Below are 21,883 nucleotides of genomic sequence, written 5' to 3' on the forward strand. Positions count from 1 at the left end.
CCAAGTTCCAAGAGAAAAGCACGCAACTCAGTGCGTTAGGGTATTACAAGAAGCTTGTGGGAGAGAAGTCTACCATACTGAATCATTGCAAATTCGGTGGAAGCGAGGCATTCGCTTTCCATCAATAGTTCACATCCGAAGAGCTTTAGATTGATCAATGAGAGAGATATCCAGAAATGATGCTGAAGATGGAGTCCGCCGTCTGACAGGAATTTGGCAACGTATTGTTGGCGTGGCAGGAGACTATTTTGAAGTATGTAATATCAAAAGAACCTAAATAAATTTAGTGTGAAACAGTAACTATGCTGCCATTACTTTACGAATGCCCTAGTATAAAGACATTAAAGTATCACAGCTAACATAATTCAATTTAAATCTTCTCCAAATTCAACCTCGCAAATTTCAAGCGCAATAATTACCAATAGGTCCCTAATAGAAACAAGAACAATCAAATTTATTGGTTTAAAAATCGATGTGTTAAATCGGAAAAATCATATTAAAGAAATTGCCCCCAAACTAAATTCAGCATATTTTGCTATTAAATCTATGCAAAAGATAGTAAATATCAATAACCTTAAAAACAATATACTTCGCATACTTCTACTCGGTAATGAGCAGGCTTCGAGACTTCGGACCCAATAGAGCAGTTCAGTGGGAAATCCGCATAACGGCGTACTAAGTATAGTGCTAAAGCGTACAGTGGGTGGGGGTACTGTAGAATGAATGCCAACAAATACGCAAAGGAAAACGCTCTGGATTTGAAGGTTCTGACGAATAATTTGGTTTTCATACAAAGTGTGTCTGAAACTATTACACGGTTAGAGAAGTCAGAGCAAGAGATGCCGGAAGCCCTCAAATTAATTTAGAAAATGACACAGAGAATTAATGAGACACCAAGTACACCGGTTACTGAACGTGTACAACAGAAGTGGAAATCAATTTTATGTAAAAATAACGGATATAGAACTTGTGTAACATAAACAGCAAATTAGTGGACTTAGAGTCACCCGAGAATAAAGGACTGTCTCTTAGAGACTGCAATGATGTTAGGTTTCTTCGTTTTGCTCCTATCACGTCATGCGACGTAGAGCGCAGCTTTCTACAGTACAAACTTTGGCAGATAACCGAAAAAGATTTACGTTTGAGACACTGAGAATGTATCTTGTAATATATTGCAATTCGGTACTGTAACTGCACTTCCTAAAGACGACCAATAGGATAAATGAAAAAATTAAAATTGCTACATGCTTATTTCCACCATTAACACTGTGCATAATTAAACACAAATGCTTATAAAAGACAGGAGAATAAATGCTTTTCACATTCTTTTGACATCATCATTGTGTAATGTATATTTACTTTCAGAATGTACATAGGCTATGTGTGTTTCCCCATACTACCGTACTCTACTCTAAATAGCAACGTTGTTACCTCAACACATCTCTATCTACCTGCAGCGAGTCAACAACCTATAGTGCATGCACAGTAAACTTATTGTATCGGGTCCAAAGTCTCGAAGCCTGGTAATGAGTTTTGGAATAATATTCTAGGGAAATTACACAGATAGTAACAGTATATTCCTACTACATAAAAGAGTAATTAGAATAATAGTAGGTGCCAGATCTAGGGAATCGTGTAGGACTATTCACAAAAAACTACAAATAATTTCATTAATAATCTTCCTCATATGTAATCCTGAAACTGTATTGTTCCAATGTTATAATATTTGTAATACTTCCTTGCTATTACTTGTTTAATTCGCTTGTCACTTTTTCACTTTATTGGATAACTTTCACGGTTTACTCTCACTACTTGCCCTCACTTTCTATCTCTTCCTCTCTCATTACATGTGAACATAAATACCATTTACTTACTATTTCTAACTCTTATTAGCCCAGTACCTTTAATGCTTTTCTTCTCACTGTTTTATTCTATCCATCTTCTCATTAACACTTCATTACTTATTCCTCTATCTTATTCACAGTTCCACTTCAGTTCACTAATTTTCCACTTCAGTTCACTAATTGATTTAATCCTCACATTTTCGACCGCATCCAATACCATAGACGAAGTCAGATTTCTCCTCTAGTTCACTTATTACACTTCACACGTCTTTGGTTTCGTATATTACCTAAGGCTTTAAAATCAAACACATGAAAATATCTAAGTCACTATGGAATGAAAATGGCAGAGTAAGCTGATAAATCAATTAATACCAAGTAGTATCAATAAATAATATTATAAATCTGGCAGGAATGGAACTCCAGGCCCTTTGATGAAGAACAGTCAACGGCCTGCAGTGTTTCGCTCCTGACTACTATTGGAAATCATACCCTTCATACTGAATCACTTACAGAATCTGAATGACAGTGGCGGACTGGTGGCCGTGCACATCCTCGTACAGTCTGTTGACGGCTTGGCTGAGGTCTTCCGAAACTTGGCGAAAAACTGCACTATTTCTGTCCTTAAATTCGTCTTGGTACGGCTCCAGGATTGTCAATGTGATGCGGTAAAATCCTGAAAAAAAAAACGAATTAATTGGATTATATTCACTGTAACTCTCATTATCTCTGGAAATACTTATCACTCCCTGTCATTAATTACAGTGAAGTTAGTTGGGGACGCTCGGGTTTTGCAGAAGCCTGCACTCATGTGTTATAAATCTGCAGGTGTTCAGGTCACCATTTCGAGAAATATGAGTAACATACGGCACAACAATGCAGAAAAAGAACAGTAAACCTGGTATAATGTATAAAGTTAAAGATGAGATTTACAAATTTTTTTACAAATGGCTTTTAAGGAACCCGAAGGTTCATTGCCGCCCTCACATAAGCCCGCCAGCGGTCCCTATTCTGTGCAAGATTAATCCAGTCTCTATCATCATACCCCACCTCCCTCAAATCCATTTTAATATTATCCTCCCATCTACGTCTCGGCCTCCCTAAAGGTCTTTTTCCCTCCGGTCTCCCAACTAACACTCTACATGCATTTCTGGATTCGCCCATACGTGCTACATGCCCTGCCCATCTCAAACGTCTGGATTTAATGTTCCTAATTATGTCAGGTGAAGAATACAATGCGTGCAGTTCTGTGTTGTGTAACTTTCTCCATTCTCCTGTAACTTCATCCCGCTTAGCCCCAAATATTTTCCTTAGCACCTTATTCTCAAACACCCTGAACCTATGTTCCTCTCTCAGAGTGAGAGTCCAAGTTTCACAACCATACAGAAGAGCCGGTAATATAACTGTTTTATAAATTCTAACTTTCAGATTTTTGGACAGCAGACTGGATGATAAGAGCTTCTCAACCGAATAATAACACGCATTTCCCATATTTATTCTGTGTTTAATTTCCTCCCGAGTGTCATTTATATTTGTTACTGTTGCTCCAAGATATTTGAATTTTTCCACCTCTTCGAAGGATAAATCTCCAATTTTTATATTTCCATTTCGTACAATATTCTGGTCACGACACATAATCATATACTTTGTCTTTTCGGGATTTACTTCCAAACCGATCGCTCTACTTGCTTCAAGTAAAATTTTAAATAAAATAATTAGTGTTCACATTTCATATGATATCTTCAGGAAGGTAAACTTCATATAAAAAGAGTTTCTGTTGGCACGGTTACGTATTTTTATTTACGTATGTGTGTGTTTCTGTACAAGAGAGAAAAAGAGGGAGATTGTTTTAAGTCATGCCGTATTATAGTAGTAGACTTACAATTCAAGTCCTATACAACTCGATCCGAAACATTTCGGATATGGATGTAATACTGTAAGAAATATTCCCCCAAAAATACCTTTATTAAATTATCATATTTCGATATATGCTACTGTACCACGGTCAAGCTATAAAGGAGTAGGAGGTAAATGAAGTCCCCCATAACCGCGTTATATGGGGATTCTATGGTTTAGCTTCGCTTCCCTCCCCCTCAAGGAAATAGTTCTCTCTCTTTTTATTCTTTCAGTCTTTGTTGATTTTTATATTTATTCTTTTTTACCTTCGCGTAAATTGTCAATGAATGTTTTAACCTTTAACGTCTAAAATCTAACGTTAATCCCAACAGCTGACAGCGCAGTAGTTCATATTGGCAACATAGGGCTGTAGTCCCAAGCTCGCCCGCTTAACTGTCATGTCCCATTTTTAAAGAAAACAGGTATAGACAATATACTGTACTTGTTTTTTTTTTTAAAGATGGGACATGACAGTTAAGCGGCCGAGCTTGGAACTACAGTGCTATGTTGCCAATGTGGACCACCATGATGCCAGCTGATGGAAGTTATAGCAATTGTCGTTAAGATGTCTGACGTTAAAACATTCATTGACAATTGGCGCGAAGGTAAGAAAACAATATAAAAATCGACAGAGAATCAAAGACGAAACGTGCCAATGCTAACATTGTGTGCACAATAAATGTCGCCAAGAGAGCTATTAAGCACTCGCCACGTGGGAACGGTAAGTTTGGTAACTCAACTGTTGTTACCATAACAACAGGCCTACCACGCTATGTGACATTCAGTTGTTTTTCCGATCGCAACGCTCCTGTCATGTCCCATCTTAAAAAAAAAAAACACAAGTATAGCGTCGAAGTTTCAGTTTAGAGTTAATTTGTCGAACTATAGTTCGGAACTATTTGAAACCTGGTAATTAAGCTGAATCGGAATAAGTGGAATAGTTCTCGTAAAACAATATTTCTTGCATCTAAAAGGAATTTAAGGAAAACATTTCTATTCGTATATTGCAGGTAACAATAGTACCGGCAGAGCAAGTCAGCTGCTCACAGGAGGGTGCTGCCACCATGCGGAGCATGCACGAGTTACGAGGACAACTCGGCGAGCATAAAAGTTTGCAGGGAATCCCCGAATCGATGCAACGGAGACTGCGTGGTGAGCGTTGCCCGCGATATGAACTTGATCAACACTTTGACTCGTTATGAATCCGTACCACTTCACTCTCCATCATGTATCGTAAGGACAACAATCGTCTATTTCTTCGCCTATCTTTAGTATTTTAAAAACATTATGCACTGATTATTCTATTCGAGATTATCCAACGACCGTCGCGTCGTGAACTACCCGAGTCAGTCCCAGTACTGTTTTCTTTTTTACGATTTTTGAAAGGCAAAGACAATGAATTATAAACTAAAAATAATTTTAATAAAGGATAAGGAAATTAAATTAGTGTTTCTGTAAAATACAGTTGGCACAGTGGCGCAACAACGGGAGGACGGGTAAATAGCAATTTTTTTTATCCTCCTAAACCAGTGGTTCCCAAACTTCCTGAAGGCGCGACCCATTTTTGGACGAGATTTTTATTTGCGAACCGCCCCCTCCCCCGAATACCGTACCGGTATCTTATTACATTCGAAAAATATAAATTCTTGTAATATCGAAAACAACGGTAATTTCACATAAAGCCAGTGCATACCGCCAAAGAAACGCTAAAAATGCAAATATATGTTGCAACAGTTACACGAAATAATGCGTAAAAATCACTCTTAATACTTCAATTTTTATTTTATTAGGTTATTTTACGACGCTTTATCAACATCTCAGGTTATTTAGCGTCTGAATGAGATGAAGGTGATAATGCCGGTGAAATGAGTCCGGGGTCCAACACCGAAAGTTACACAGCATTTGCTCATATTGGGTTGAGGGGAAAACCCCGGAAAAAACTTCAACCAGGTAACTTTCCCCAACCGGGAATCGAACCCGGGCCACCTGGTTTCGCGGCCAGACGCGCTGACCGTTACTCCACAGGTGTGGGCTAAATAATACTTCAAACTATCACCGCCATGGCACTGTGATAATAAGATAATTCAGTACAAATCGAAAGTGATGCTTCCACTATTACCCACCGACTTTTTCAATGAACTTGATTTCTAGTCGAAGCACTTGGCAAAACGAAATTTGATTCATATCTGTATATTAAAAAATTCATGGAAAATTTAGCTACGTATTACATACAGTCTACCACGAGTACAGAGTTTGTTTCTGTGGACATGCAATTAAGTTTGCGCAATTTTGAACAGCCTTTTGAAAGAAGAAGAAATTAAAAATATTTATAACATTCACAGAGGGATATTGTGCGCAATTTTAAACAACAGCCTTTTGAAAGAAGAAGAAATTCAAAACATTTATAACAGTCACAGAGGGATATTGTGAGCAATTTTAAAGAACAGACTTTTGAAAGAAGAAGAAATTCAAAACAGTTATAACAGTCACAGAGAGATGTTGTGCGCAATTTTAAAGAACAGCATTTTGAAAGAAGAAGAAATTCAAAACATTTATAACAGTCACAGAGGGATATTGTGCGCAATTTTAAAGAACAGCTTTTTGAAAGAAGAAGAAATTCAAAACATTTATAACAGTCACAGAGGGATATTGTGCGCAATTTTAAAGAACAGCCTTTTGAAAGAAGAAGAAATTCAAAACATTTATAACAGTCACAGAGGGATATTGTGCGCAATTTTAAAGAACAGCCTTTTGAAAGAAGAAGAAATTTAAATTTTATTTTTAAACCTATCAGTAACTGCACATTTAAATCATTCGATGATGATGATGATGATGGCAATAAAGATAATAATAATTTTATTAAAAGCAATAACACCAGTTATTGAATATTTAAGTAATTAAGGGAATATATTAATGTGATAATAATAGTAATAATAATATAATAGATAATAGATATTATTATTATTATTATTATTATTATTATGGACTTATTTTCATGAAGGTGAACTATATCAAACATTTGTATTTTACTTTGCAAAATTAACGAGTGTAAACGTTAATACATGGCCACGTTTATACGGAGTGTAAACACGGATTGTGTGAACTAGCACTTCGAAATGTAGGCTATTGCAGTTATAAACTTATAATAAAAATGATTCTCAAGTAAATTTTATGTGATAATAATATCCCTTATGCATCTAGGAGAGAGGGGGAGCGAGAGGGGGGGAGAGAGAGAGAAAGAGAGAGAGAGATTTTGCAATGCCGCGCAGAGTTTAAAGTGGCGAAGAAGTAGGAACTTAAGTCGCGCGTGAAAAGCATTATAGCAGGTTACAATGATGTACCCAAGCACATATTATATTTCCGTGCAGGAATTCTGCATTACCAATTATGATGAAGAATGAGTAGAACAGAGAAAAATTCTCTCCGGCACCGAGACTCGAACCCGGGTTTTCAGCTATACGTGGTGATGCTTCATCCATTAAGTGAACATAAGTTAAATGGGTCCGTCTTCTTGCTTATCAAGTAATGTATACATAACATATGGAACCTAATATTTTCCACATGAAGAGTCAATAGCATATTGTCATTTTGTTTTCACATTTCATTCTGTGCTCAATCTTTAACATTTATGATAAAATGCTATACCACAGGGTGATATCTTGACATATGTACATGTATTCCTCAATAGCATAATTTTTCAAACAGAGTAATCATTTAGCATCAAGCATGTTCGTAACCTGCTAGTTTAATTCACGTATTATATGGAACACAATACTTCCACATGAATATTTAACAATATATGTAATTATTACTTACTTACTTACAAATGGCTTTTAAGGAACCCGAAGGTTCATTGCCGCCCTCACATAAGCCCGCCAGCAGTCCCTATCCTGTGCAAGATTAATCCAGTCTCTATCATCATACCCCACCTCCCTCAAATCCATTTTAATATTATCCTCCCATCTACGTCTCGGCCTCCCTAAAGGTCTTTTTCCCTCCGGTCTCCCAACTAACACTCTATATGCATTTCTGGATTCGCCCATACGTGCTACATGCCCTGCCCATCTCAAACGTCTGGATTTAATGTTCCTAATTATGTCAGGTGAAGAATACAATGCGTGCAGTTCTGTGTTGTGTAACTTTCTCCATTCTCCTGTAACTTCATCCCGCTTAGCCCCAAATATTTTCCTTAGCACCTTATTCTCAAACACCCTTAACCTATGTTCCTCTCTCAGAGTGAGAGTCTAAGTTTCACAACCATACAGAAGAACCGGTAATATAACTGTTTTATAAATTCTAACTTTCAGATTTTTCGACAGCAGACTGGATGATAAGAGCTTCTCAACCGAATAATAACACGCATTTCCCATATTTATTCTGCGTTTAATTTCCACCCGAGTGTCATTTATATTTGTTACTGTTGCTCCAAGATATTTGAATTTTTCCACCTCTTCGAAGGATAAATCTCCAATTTTTATATTTCCATTTCGTACAATATTCTGGTCACGAGACATAATCATATACTTTGTCTTTTCGGGATTTACTTCCAAACCGATCGCTCTACTTGCTTCAAGTAAAATTTCCGTGTTTTCCCTAATCGTTTGTGTATTTTCTCCTAACATATTCACGTCATCCGCATAGACAAGAAGCTGATGTAACCCGTTCAATTCCAAACCCTGCCTGTTATCCTGAACTTTCCTAATGGCATATTCTAGAGCGAAGTTAAAAAGTAAAGGTGATAGTGCATCTCCCTGCTTTAGCCCGCAGTGAATTGGAAAAGCATCAGATAGAAGCACGTCATAATTCCATTTGTGTCTAATCTTAACATTATGATATTGTTCATGTAAACAGCTGAGTCAGTGCACGTCTAATTATAATATAACATTTATCTAGTCAAATGGTAACCATGTTTGTTTGTCCGAATATTACTTCATTCCACTTAATTTTGTAATTCAGTATTCAGTGTGTATAACATGATACTTATGATGATCTGATCATGGTAAATAATTGCCGAAAACTTTAATCCAATCAACAAACATAGTTAATAATTATTAAGATGGGGACTACTGTTGGTTTTTGTTCAGAGAAGGTGACTCAAACTACAAGAGGAAAAAATAGCTGTAAGTAACTAAATATATTTTTAAAAAACCTAGCTTGAAGTCTGTATATGGTTTATTTCAATGTAGGGCTCCTAAGTTATTTCATTTGAGATTTTAATCAATTTAATTTATGAACTTAAAAAATTAGAGTTCATTCGATCCAGTTTTAAATTATTAAAGTAAAAGCCTATTTTCAAGAGGCAAAAAGGAATATAATACTACTTTTTCTTATTGTAATTATTATTTATGCAGCGTTATTATTTTTCTGTGAAACCTCAGTGTATTTTGTGTATAAATTTTGTATCTTAGGAATTTATTTATTTTCACTGTTATAATTACGTGTTTTGAAATGCACGAAAACGGTTTTTTTAATCAAAATACTTCCCCTTCTGTCACACAAAAATGTTACGTGTTACAGATTTTTCGCAGCGATTTTCGTAATCAGCAGGGTCGATTTAGTAAAAATCAGCTGATTTCATTTCTGTAACAGACAACAAGTTAAAATTTGTTGACTAGTGTAATTAAGACTATACATTACTTGATAAGCAAGAAAACGGACCCATTTAACCCATATTCACCTAATTTAATTGCTTATCGGTCTATACCACCTTTTCAAAATGAAAATTTATCCATTAAGCCACACCGGATTCCAGTTCGACGCCGGATATAGCACGTTTCACTTCTTATATTCAACTTGTGTACTTACTCGGTTGTCCGTCCTGGCGCAGGGTTGGCTCGGTCGTCAGGGGCCGGTCAGTGCCCGATCCAGAAGTCTCACTCAGGTAGTCCTCGTCATCAGAAGTCGCGTGGGATATGCTGCCAGGTCTGTAGGCAGCGGCAGTGGCATGCGGGTCTGGATGTTCTTCGTCTTCCTCCCCGACCTGTCCCTGACCTCCAGCGTGGTCGGTAGTCGATTCCTCGTCGTCTTCATCTTCATCCAAGTCGGCTTCTGGCAAGAGGTCTCCTTCAGCAGCTGTGCTTCTCTTTTCGCGATATCTGTTGTCATCGTGCGGGGTGGTTTCCTGGTACTCGTTGCTCTGTGGTTCAGTTTTCGATGTCGTGGACGACGTCGCCTCCTGGTCTTCAGATTTCTCTTCATAGTCCCCTTCAGACTTGTACTCTTCAGAATGCGCTTGAGATTTCTCTGCAGAGCTGGCAACATCTATCACCTCATACGAAGCCTTTTCTGTGGTGGTTGCCTTCTCTTCTTCAGATATCTTACTATCGCTGTTATCAAATAAATCAAATAGACCTTTACTTTTTTCTGTAGTCACATCATTTTCGGATTTTTCATTTCCACCTACACCAAACAAATCCCAGCCACCAAAAACGTTACTTTCTGTGGTAGTTGAAGTAGATGAATCTTCCTTTTTATCATCACCACCTAGCCCCCACCAAACCCACTGTCTCTTGAACCTTTTACCCAAATTCTTAACGGCGCTCAAAATACCACCTTCTTCACTTCTACTCGTTTCGTGAATACTCTCCAAAGGACTCTGTACAGGTGATACTATTTGGCGGTCGCCGATGGAATTTCTATGGTGCTGAGACGTCTTTCTGCTATGCGAGGTACGTTCGTGGTGTCGTGCATTGTTGTTGACCTTCCGATGATCTGTGTGAGGTATGTAGTCATTATTTCCGACGCCGTCTTCGAACACCAAATCGCTATCAGCCTGCAAACAGAAGAAAGAGATGTCAGGACTAGTAGAAAGTTAGGTATGAACGTTTTTGACCTCATACTGGTCTCGTATTCAAGATTTACATGCCTTCCTTTTGTTCTTACTATTACTATTTTTATTATGCAAATCAAGCTATCAGGTATAACTCCCTCTAAAGTTGATTTGAATAATTTCGAGGGAAAAATTGTTCCGAGGCCGGGCATCGAACCCGAGACCTTTGGTTTAACGTACCAACGCTCTACCAACTGAGCTACCCGGGAACTCTACCAGACACCGATCCAATTTTTCCCTCTATATCCACAGACTTCAAAGTGGGCTGACAACCGTCGAGCAACCAACATTGAGTGCACACTAACTCCGTGTGACTTAAATTGTGGTTTTCTGTTAACGAACGGTAACGTTATTATGTAAATCAAGCGATCAGGTATAACTCCCTGTAAAGTTGATTTTAATAATTTCGAGGGAAAAATTGTTACGGAGCCGGGCATCGAACCCGAGACCTTTGGTTTAACGTACCAACGCTCTACCAACTGAGCTACCCGGGAACTCTACCAGACACCGATCCAATTTTTCCCTCTATATCCACAGACCTCAAAGTGGGCTGACAACCGTCAAGCAACCAACATTGAGTGCACACTAACTCCGTGTGACTTAAATTGTGGTTTTCTGTTAACGAACAGTAACGCTATTATGCAAATCAAGCTATCAGGTATAACTCCCTGTAAAGTTGATTTGAATAATTTCGAGGGAAAAATTGTTCCGGGGCCGGGCATCGAACCCGGGACCTTTGGTTTAACGTACCAACGCTCTACCAACTGAGCTACCCGGGAACTCTATCAGACACAGATTCAATTTATCATGTCGGTTCATCGGTACGTTGAGTAGTCTGTGTACCATTGTTCAGAATGCAGCTTGTTTGTGTTGCTTGTGTTGGATGTGTTGTGTATTTGTTGATTTTGGAACGATAAGTTATATGTAGCGAATTATAAATATCTTGCTTTGTGCTCTTTGTTTGGAACTTTAAATACTGATTCTCGAATAATAACTTAATTCTGTGTCAATAAACCTGTGTGTTGTCAAAATCTATGATACTTTATAGCGTATACCGATGTTTTCAATAGAAAGGAAGGTGTGTAATATTAGGAACACTAGTTATCCTAAAGGTACGGTCACACGTCGCTACTTTTGCTGCGCAACTTTCGTACTGCAGCTGCAAAAGTTGCGTGTCGTGTTCACACGTAAGCTGAAAATAGCGCGCTGCATGCTACTTTTCGTGCTGCGCAACCCGAGTGCTGCAAAAGTTGCAACTGGAGGTTGCGAGTCTGTTTACACACAAGGCGCTACTTTTGCAGCTGCAGTCTTCTTGAAGGTTTCCAGCCACTCAATACACATTTTGTGGTTATGTTCGCATTATTATGAAACTCATGTGATAGCTTATTTATCTATTATTTGCTTTTATGTCCTAACTAGTATTCAGAAATTGGCATTATTTTCTACTATAAAGCTATTAAAACGCCATATACTTAAATGATAAACAACAGCATATTCAAGGAATCAATATTGACAATCCTCCTGTTTGAAAGTACGCTACGGGAAAATAAAAAAAAATGAATCATATCGTCAGCAAATATACTCAGATTGTGTTGTACATTTAGTAACTGTTACAAATAATTTATTTTCATCACATCTAACATTAAAATATATCCAAACAATAAAAGTATCATTGGCACATTTGGGTGGCAACACTGATCGCAACCGCAGGAAAAGTTTCAACAAAACCGATATCAAAAATGCCGCGGCTGCAACCCCGAGAATCCTGTTCACACTTTTTATTTTATTGGGTTATTTTACGACGCTGTATCAACATCTAGGTTATTTAGCGTCTGAATGATATGACGGTGATAATGCCGGTGAAATGAGTCCGGGGTCCAGAACCGAAAGTTACCCAGAATTTGCTCGTATTGGGTTGAGGGAAAACCCCGGAAAAAACCTCAACCAGATAACTTGCCCCGACCGGGATTCGAACCCGGGCCACCTGGTTCCTGTTCACACGTCGCTACTTCTAAGCTGTGCGCAGCATGAAAAAGTAGCGGGCAGCAGGTTCGGCAGCCGCTACTTCTCGGGTTGCACCGTTGTTCACACGTTGTAGTACGAGAGTTGCGCAGTTTTTTGTACTGCAGCGCTGCAAAAGTAGCGACGTGTGACCGTACCTTAATATCGCCCGAGCAACGTTTTTGTTTTTGCTGAAAATCAGCGTTTAATAAATTGTTGCAGACCACAGTAGTTCCACATCACGAATCTATGTATATTGGACTTTTTTTTTTTAGGAATTTATGACATTAGAAATAGATAGGCTATTTTAAAAGTGGGTTCGATATCGGGCACACCTTCCTTATGATTTCAGTTTGAAAAATGTGGCTGTTCTGCTTTGGACACCCTGTGTAGGCAGACGGTCAAAACAAGTTTGGATTATCCATTTGTCACAGGATCAGAATTTTCTCTAGCGATGCTCAACTGTTATGCCGGAAGACAGCTGATCGTGTTTGCGTCATTCTCTACAGACCGCATCTGGTTGCAATTTTGGCGCCGGCCCCTCAGAGTCTGAAACCTTTGTTTTTGTACTGCAGTTGTAGAGTGAGACAATTTCCTGAAACATGATACTATGTCTGTCATTTTCTTCATCCGATACGTTTTTCATACACTGAAGAACATAAATAGCTTTCAAATCGGCAAAAAAGTCGACGTCGGTTGCAATTAACACATCTTCAGCTTCAGAACATTAGCCAATTAAAGAAATTATACTTCTGAATAATTCATTCTCTATTTATAATATTCTTTTACCCTTAAAACTAAAGAAAAAGGTATTTTACTAACAACTTAAAATTAGTGTAACTCTGAAAATATTGAGATTAAGATACTTACAGCGTCTTCAACTTAAGACGCAACCCAAGCACCGTAGGGCCGTACTCTCAAGCGGCAACACTCAGCGGCGTTGTGCGGTAATTGAACTGCTAAGGGGCCCGGCATGCATTCTTTCTACTTGTATTTAGTGTTAGTTTACCTTCTGTAAAATCAATTGAACGGTGTTTAAAACATAAGATGTTCAAAATGACCTCCAGCAGTTTCAATGTAACGCTCACAGGCGAAGAAGATGCTGAAATACGCGATCCAATTCCTCCCTTAAAATGCTGAAGATTACGGCCCGAATATTTTCTTGAAGTTCCTCTAATGTACGAGGATTGTTCACATACACTTTATGTTTTAACGTACCCCATCCGCCGGGACTAACCGACCGCTCGCACGCCTACCCGCCGCCGCACAACACCGCTGGGTTTTCCCGCTATAGTGACCGACCCATCGCCCGCCCATCTGCCGTGACCAGGGTTGCGTCTTAAGTTGAAGGCTCTGTATACAGCGTGATTAACGAGGAAAGGTAAAAAAAATTTAGTATACGAAATCTTAGGCCATTTTGAGTAAAAAAGTTCATATGAACATAGGTCCGTTTTCGAACGATGGCGCAGCTAGATGCATTTTTTTGGTAAAACGTCTCGCCCCAATGTGAAACAGACGTTTACCATATGCTCCTGACGTGAGATGTGAGACAAGGTCACGGATCGCAATGAATGGCGTAACATTGAAATCTGCATTGTGAGCGACGTGGATAAGTCCATTCACCTCACAAACCGGGTGATGGGGCACTACAAATGTCCAATCGCCTTCCCTTATCTGATATGACACACATCCCGCACATAACACAAATATACTATCGCTTATCAGTTCGCAGCAGTTCAGTCAACTACTTACAGTACAGTAGTTATACAGGTACAGTTATCGGAAGTATTAAGTTGTGTTTTTCAAGATTCCGTATAAATTTTCAATTGCAGAATACGCCGATATTGTGTATGTTTATGGTTCTTGTGATGGAAGTTCCTTGCGTGCCGTCGCTGAATATGAACGACGCTTTCCGAACAGAATGGTGCCATATCGAAGAGTATTTACTGTCTATGAGGTTGGATGAAAGACTTGGTATACCAAAGGAAGGTGAAAACGAGGCGCTAATCGACCGTATTTTGGATGCTGCACGCCACATAAAGAACAGCCACGTGCAACTCTCCCGAGCGATGAGCGCGATTCACGCCCGAGCGCAACAGTGCACTGAAGCAGAAGGAGGTACCTTTGAAAATGTGCAAAAACATCGACCCCGATATCTAGAATATTAGGTATGTATGCATTCGTGAATATAAACTGCAAATTTGTCCGTTATCTGTCTCTAAATGCGAGTTAGTACAATGGAATCCCAGAAGTTGTTGTGAAATCAAAGAGCCATATCTCCGTAACCGTTCGAAAACGGATCTACTGTATATTCATATGAACTTTTTGACTCAGAATGACTTCAGAATTCACATCCCAAATTTTTTACCTTTCCTCGTGAATCACCCTGTATACATATATACATAAATACTTAGTACTAATACTCTTTCACAAGAGGTACTGAAGTTCGTATACGTACCGTCCGCGCCTTGAGCATTTGGTCAAAATTTACCTAATTTTTGTAAAATGTGACCAAACATTAGGCTTTTACTAATATGTTGAGCCATGGCTGAGAACAAATTTAGTATACGAAAGAGATCGATGAACACAGTCACTATGGGACAAGAGAATACGAATGAAATTTCAGATAAGAATAAGATGAAGAAATCAGCGATCAACAAGAAATCCAATGACGTTTCCAGAATAAGTCTATTGTGTTTCCTTCATTTAAAACTAAATTGAGGTACTCTTTTGTGCTGCTATTTCGTGGTCTGATTTTCAAGAGGAAGAGATGATTTATACGACACGGCCATCCCAGATTCCCAGAGTGCAATTGCAAGTTCAGACGCAGGGAAGTGTGCTGTGTGCCAAGTCAGACTAGCCATTCTTCTCCACGTTATGATAGAGACGTAATCCCGACCAGCTGACCGATATTTCTGCTGCTCTGAGAGGAATTTTATTCACAACACAATTACTCTCTCTTTCAGTACGTCTCCCTCGTAAAACGGATCAAGACCCAATTCCATCGCGCAACTTCTGCTCCTCTCGGTTTCCTCGATAAATAGTTCTGCTTCCCTATAAACAGGGGTGTTCAAAACATCTGTGGAAATTTATTTAGCATTATTTCAACCTATATTTATGTATGGTATCATAGGTTGGGGTGGAACTTATAAATCCAACCTTTATCCGTTAATTTTACTACAGAAAAAAAGTATTAAAAATTTGTTTAAAAAAAGCAGAATGATTACCCAACTGAATTGTTGTTTAAACATTTCAAAGCTTTCAATATTAAACAAATGTATCATTTTATTTTATTAAATTATTTTCATAGAAATTTTAATAACTTTGAAAGGTATATACATAAATATAGAACTAAAAATATGAATTCTCTGCGTTTGTAAGGTCCCAGATTATTAAACAAATATTATTTCAATATTATTTTAACCACTAATCCTCTCCAAATTAATTAAAAAATATAGTTTGGATTTAAACATATTAAACATCCATGTTGAATCTTTCGTACACTACTTTTAACACTTGAGTATAAATAATTGATTAAATGGCGATCTTACTCGTGGCAACACTTTATTATTCATATTAAACACTTTTTAATCTATATTCACTTTCAATTTTAATTTTGTTTTTGTTTGTATTGGAATCCTCTCCTAAGCACGAGTCTTACTCATTCAGGAGTGGGCTAGTTTATCTTTCTTTGTATTTATTAATTTGTATTCATCTCAGACATACTAGCAATAAAATAAATAAATAAATAAATAAATAAATAAATAAATAAATAAATTCCGCACGTACGATATTGTAGCTGTAACAATCAGGGATCGTATTCTGTTCCGGGTCGTACGGAGTTAAGATTAGCTGTTGAAATTGCGTTCTAGCGATGACGATTAATATTACGATGACCTTTGCTAAAATTTAAATTATTTCCTCATTTATCTAATTGATTTACCTTTACTGCTACCGGCAGAGTTAAGGCCATACTAAGGCCTACTCTCCCACTAAACCAATACAAAAATACGTAGCAAATATAAATAACATTAATACAGAAAACAGTGGAATAAATAAATAAATAATTATTATTATTAATAACAATAATGATAGGGCGGAAAAAAGTTCGTCACCACGCGATACAGGTTAGTTTGGTCTGAAGTATGGATGACATCACAGGTACAAGCACAATACTGACCGACCTCAATGTCAACCAGTCGCAAAGATTACAACGTGTTCATAATTCTTGTGTTCGCTTCGTCTGCGATGTCGTCGCGCTGACCACATTACCCCATCCTTCCAAACTGTAAACTGGCTGCGGCTTAACGTACGTAGAAATTGTCATTCTCTTGTTCTCCTTTTCCAAGTCCTTCACACCTCTACACCTACCTACATTGCCTCCCGTTTCATTTACCTATCATCATATCATAATCTCTTCACACGCACGCAAAATAGCCTCATACTAGCCATACCAACACATAAGACATCATCGTATTCATCATCATATACAATCCCGGTTTCGCGCTTGTGGAATACCCTACCCAGTGACATCAGAGACTGTCGGAATTTAGTAGCGTTCAAAAGCAAACTTATTAAGCATTTTCTTACTGCGTAGAGTAGGTTTAATTTTTACTTAGTTAATAAAAAAATTCTCTCTCTTCTTAATTTTTACAATGAACAGTCTTACTTACTTACTTACTTACTTACTGGCTTTCAAGGAACCCGGAGGTTCATTGCCGCCCTCACATAAGCCCGCCATTGGTCCCTATCCTGAGCAAAATTAATCCATTCTCTATCATCACATCCCACGTCCCTCAAATCCATTTTAACATTATCTTCCCACCTACGTCTCGGCCTCCCTAAAGGTCTTTTTCTCTCCGGCCTCCCAACTAACACTCTATATGCAGTTCTGGATTCGCCCATACGTGCTACATGCCCTGCCCATCTCGAACGTCTGGATTTAATGTTCCTAATTATGTCTAGCTTCTATTAGTCTGTTAATCTTTTAGTATTTTGATTTTTATTGTATTTGTAAATTCAATATTAATTGTAATTATAATTGTAACTATTCTTAATATTGTACTTGTAATCCCCTGGTAGAGGGGAAGAGAAGGCCTGATGGCCTTATCTCTACCAGGTTAAATAAATAAATAAATAAATACATACATAAATGCACTACGGGAGGGCGGCAATAGAAGAGGAACCAACATATGACGTTCAGTGTGAACTTCTAGTCGTATGGTGTCCTTGTGCAGATGGCAGTGTTGTGTGAAAGTGATTCAAAATGCTTAATTCGAAGGATTTGGAATTAAACAGTCTAAGAAATAAATATGGAAGAGAGATTTTGATTCCGCTAAGGAAAAATATTTTCTGTAAAATGTGCAAATGTGAAATTAAAATACGTAGGAAATATTACATAGAGCAGCATTTTAACAGCAAGAAACATACCGCACCTCTAACATCTTGTGGCACGGAAAGCAGTTTTTCGATGTTGAAAAACTGTTCGAGTGAGAGACGTCGAGCTTTCTCTATCGATAATTTACGTATGTATATTGTGGTTCAGCGTAATGCATCCTTTAATCATCCAGACGGTGGCAGTTAACATTTCAGGTAAGTTTTTAAATCATCATAACTATATTACAACTTCATTCCAGTATTTTTATAGATCGATTGAATCGAGTGATGAGGTTCTCATTACCAGACTGTACTCTCTTGCCGCTGTTTACGTGAGTAAATGATAACAGTATAGTCCGTTGACACTGAACTTAAGGCATAACGCACATTTTTCCGCCCTTTGAAAAAAAAAAAAAAAAAAAAAAGGACACACAAAAAGAAAAAAAAATCTCAACATTATCAACTAATTAAAGATTAATTCTTAAAGTATTGAACTGAAATACCTACTATTGAACTAGTTGTATTTTATTTTCATCACAGCAAAGTAATTTTACGTCCACACCTGTGGAGTATCTGTTAGCGCGTCTGGCCGCGAAACCAGGTGGCCCGGGTTCGATTCCCGGTCGGGGCAAGTTACCTGGTTGAGGTTTTTCCGGGGTTTTCCCTCACCCCAAATATGAGCAAATGCTGGGTAACTTTAGTGCTGGACCCCGGACTCATTTCACCGGTATTATCTCCTTCATCTCATTCAGACGCTAAATAACCTCAGATGTTGATAAAATAACCTACTAAAATAAAAAAATAGTAATTTTACGCATTTTTTTTTCACATATAGATATTATGTTCAACGTTCTCCTGAAGGAGATGCAGTCATTTATTTTTTGCTGAAGTAGATGCAGTCATTTTTTCTTTTGCTGAAGTAGATTCACAGTGAATATTATATTTACACTAATTGTGTATTTGTTCAAGACGTTTGGGCCCTTTCAACATTACATTGAAAAGTTCAACACACGTTAACTTTATAAAATTGTTTTTACCATTATTAATGCTATAATCTGTCTCTAGTATTCGGTAGGATATTCACAAGTACAGCCTTTTTCTGAGATCGAGAAAAAGCGGGACATTTTTCCGTCCCGAAAAATGTTTTGGGTCTGTGAGACTTTTTGTAAAAAAACGGGACTGTCCCGGGTAAAACATGACAAATGAGATCCCTAGTTTAGCTACACGTAATTCTAAGAGTAAAACAATTACGATGTAGTAGTAAATAAGGAAAATTAATATACCTATTAAAAATAATCAATTATAGAGACGAAAAGCAGTCTATCTGACAATCGGCATTTAAAAGTAGTCAAAGCTTGGAAGTCCTTTACACTACTGTATGTGTACTAAAATAAGTTGTTTTCACTATTACACTATCATAAAAATGAGTGCTTACATTTACAAAACATTATTTACACTGCTGTTGTTTAGTCAACTGTCCGAAGACAGGTCTGAACCTCACAAGTAACACCAATAAGGCATCACTCATGAGGCAACTAGGTCAGGAGATAATGGGGTAGGGTGGCCAGTTCCTTTCCCCTTCATCGCCGATTAGCTACATATTTCACTAATCAGACTTCAGATGCATACAAAGAATTGTTCTTCCTCTGACACAAATCGTCAAATGAGATGTACTGCCTGATAATAGATATACATATCAGCAGGACCTCAGTCAGAGGTAAATTCAATTATAACTAAACAAATTTTGGTGAATGTGTGGTGGTACTGTGCAATGAGAAAGCTCCGCGAAATACGAGTAAAACGGGTTAATATACTCAACTTAAGTTTCACAAAACTTAAAAATGGAAGTAAAAAACTGGACGTTGAATAGAAACCGCAAAATTGAGACTGCAGAGATGAGATTTCAACGCTCCTTCTTGTTATTCCCTCAGAGACCATTGAAAAGCATAGAAATAAGGCCACTTTTAAAAGTCTTTAATATGACACAGAAAATTGAACATAAAAAATTCATCCGGTCTGAACACATATTAAGAATAGAAGAACACCTTCTACCAGAACAATATAAAGGCCTAAGAGTATAGAGGTTAAAGAGATACGAGTCAGTGGGATTATATGTCTATTCAATAGAGAGACAGCAACGATACGTTTTTTTTTTAAATTGCTTATCTTTCTTAAAATCTTTTCTTTTCTGCCCGATTTTTTCTGGACTTATTATTGACCACGGTTTGATGAATCTGCCTGGAATAATGGCAAAGACATGTTGGGTATTCAGGATTCAACCAAGTAAAGAATTCTATATGATTTGTTGTGGTGAAATGCATTGAGGGGAGATGTAGGACCAAAAATCACATTTTCCAAAAAACTACTCTAAAAATATTACATAGTGTCGGGAATCTCTCCACAAAATTTTACGGCCCAAATGTTAGTCTAAATGGGTTTTTAAAATTTAAAGAGCCATGGCTTGTTAAGTACCACTATTCAGATTCTTTGATTTTTTTAAATGATTTTTCTTCAGGATTTAGAATAGTTGATCTTTCGTGTGCTATAACCAGTACCCGTTGTTGTTATTGTTGTTGTTGTAGTAGTTCTTGTGGGCCACAAGAGGGAAAAAAATAATTATGTGCAGGCATATTCAAACTTTACGACTTTTTATCTGCATAACCAATTTTCAACAAATAAGGAACATTTTCTCAGAAACTATTCGAGATAAATTAGTGAAATTTTACAAACAACTTTATCATTGCATAATGCAAATTTTCCTGCAGAAACTTCGTTTTAGGTGAATATTTAAAGAATTTTAATTTGGCAAAACAATATATATTTTTTCAAAATGTATTTAAAAAAACCAACTGAAATTTTAAAATTCTGTCTGCAGGGATTTTTTACATAATATATGTATTAGAATGTAGAGCAAATGCGTACAAAATTTCAGAATCATATCATTAACAGATCATGAGAAAATGTTCCTTTGTATATTTTGTGATATCAGGTTAGGTTAGGTGAGTTCGGTAGCCAGTAGAGATGAACAAAACTAACTGTCGTTCTCGCTCGCTGTGTTCGCTGCATTTGTCTTTCAAGTCTCGCTCATCATTCTCGAAATAGCATTTGGTCGGTATGGAGAGATTTCGTAACTCTGAATAGCACACATCATTGAAATAAATAACATAAATGTTCAAATGAGACAAAATGACAAAACAGAACAGTATCTTAGATACCGAAGTGTTCTGGTTCTATTATATGATAGTACCTATGGTTATATAAAAAAAAATAATTCTCAAATAAATTTGCATATCCAAGGAACATAAAACATGACATTAATATCTTTTTACTTGAGATTGCACACTTTATCTTAAGCATATGACAAGAAAATTTCTAGACTTTTAATAAGGGCCTAATAATTAAAGAAAGACTGGGGAACGGATTATCATACACTGAAAGGTAGAGATGTTTCAAATAGGCTACTCGATTATTTATACATATATAACAGTAGCCAAACTAGATAAAAGTTCATTTAGGTATAAACTACTGCTGACTTCGGGAGATGATCAATATCGAGTCTCGGAACACTCACAACCAGTCTTTACGTCAAGGACGCGACGTAATACAACTTTGTCGTGCGGGTTTTCGGCTTTGCGGGCGCTGTTAGTCTCGTTTTCTCGATCGTTGTTCATCTCTAGTAACTAGGCCTCCTTGCATGGTATGGTATTGTAAATAAGTATCATAATAGAGTCAGTCATTGTAAATACCTGTTCCAAATTTCGGATGGATAGCTAAAAAATTGTGGAATCAGTGATTAATTATATATAACAGTTTATCTGACCCTACGTCTCCTCTTGAATAAAAATATGCTAAAACCATAAATAAATGCATAAATTCTAAAGTTCGTCTTATAAGTTCAGGAGAAGAGTTATAATTAAAGGTGTGATTTTATGTGATTATT

At 37.3% G+C, this 21,883-nt stretch overlaps 1 protein-coding gene across 25 annotated transcripts in view; it reads right to left on the bottom strand.

The window, feature by feature from the left end:
- Nucleotides 1–21,883, bottom strand: part of trol (terribly reduced optic lobes) — a 1,501,851-nt gene that overhangs the window by 935,454 nt on the left and 544,514 nt on the right. For all 25 annotated transcript variants that reach the window (XM_069835989.1, XM_069835996.1, XM_069835998.1 and 22 more), the window contains exons 2-3: nucleotides 9,543–10,509; nucleotides 2,355–2,517 (exon numbers count right to left, since the gene is read on the bottom strand). In XM_069835989.1, coding sequence (XP_069692090.1) covers nucleotides 2,355–2,517; nucleotides 9,543–10,509 — 1,130 coding nt within the window. The remainder of the gene's footprint in view (nucleotides 1–2,354; nucleotides 2,518–9,542; nucleotides 10,510–21,883) is intronic.

The sequence above is a fragment of the Periplaneta americana genome, chromosome 9, assembly GCF_040183065.1.
Source record: "Periplaneta americana isolate PAMFEO1 chromosome 9, P.americana_PAMFEO1_priV1, whole genome shotgun sequence".
In the NCBI taxonomy this organism is placed as follows: Eukaryota; Metazoa; Arthropoda; class Insecta; order Blattodea; family Blattidae; genus Periplaneta; species Periplaneta americana.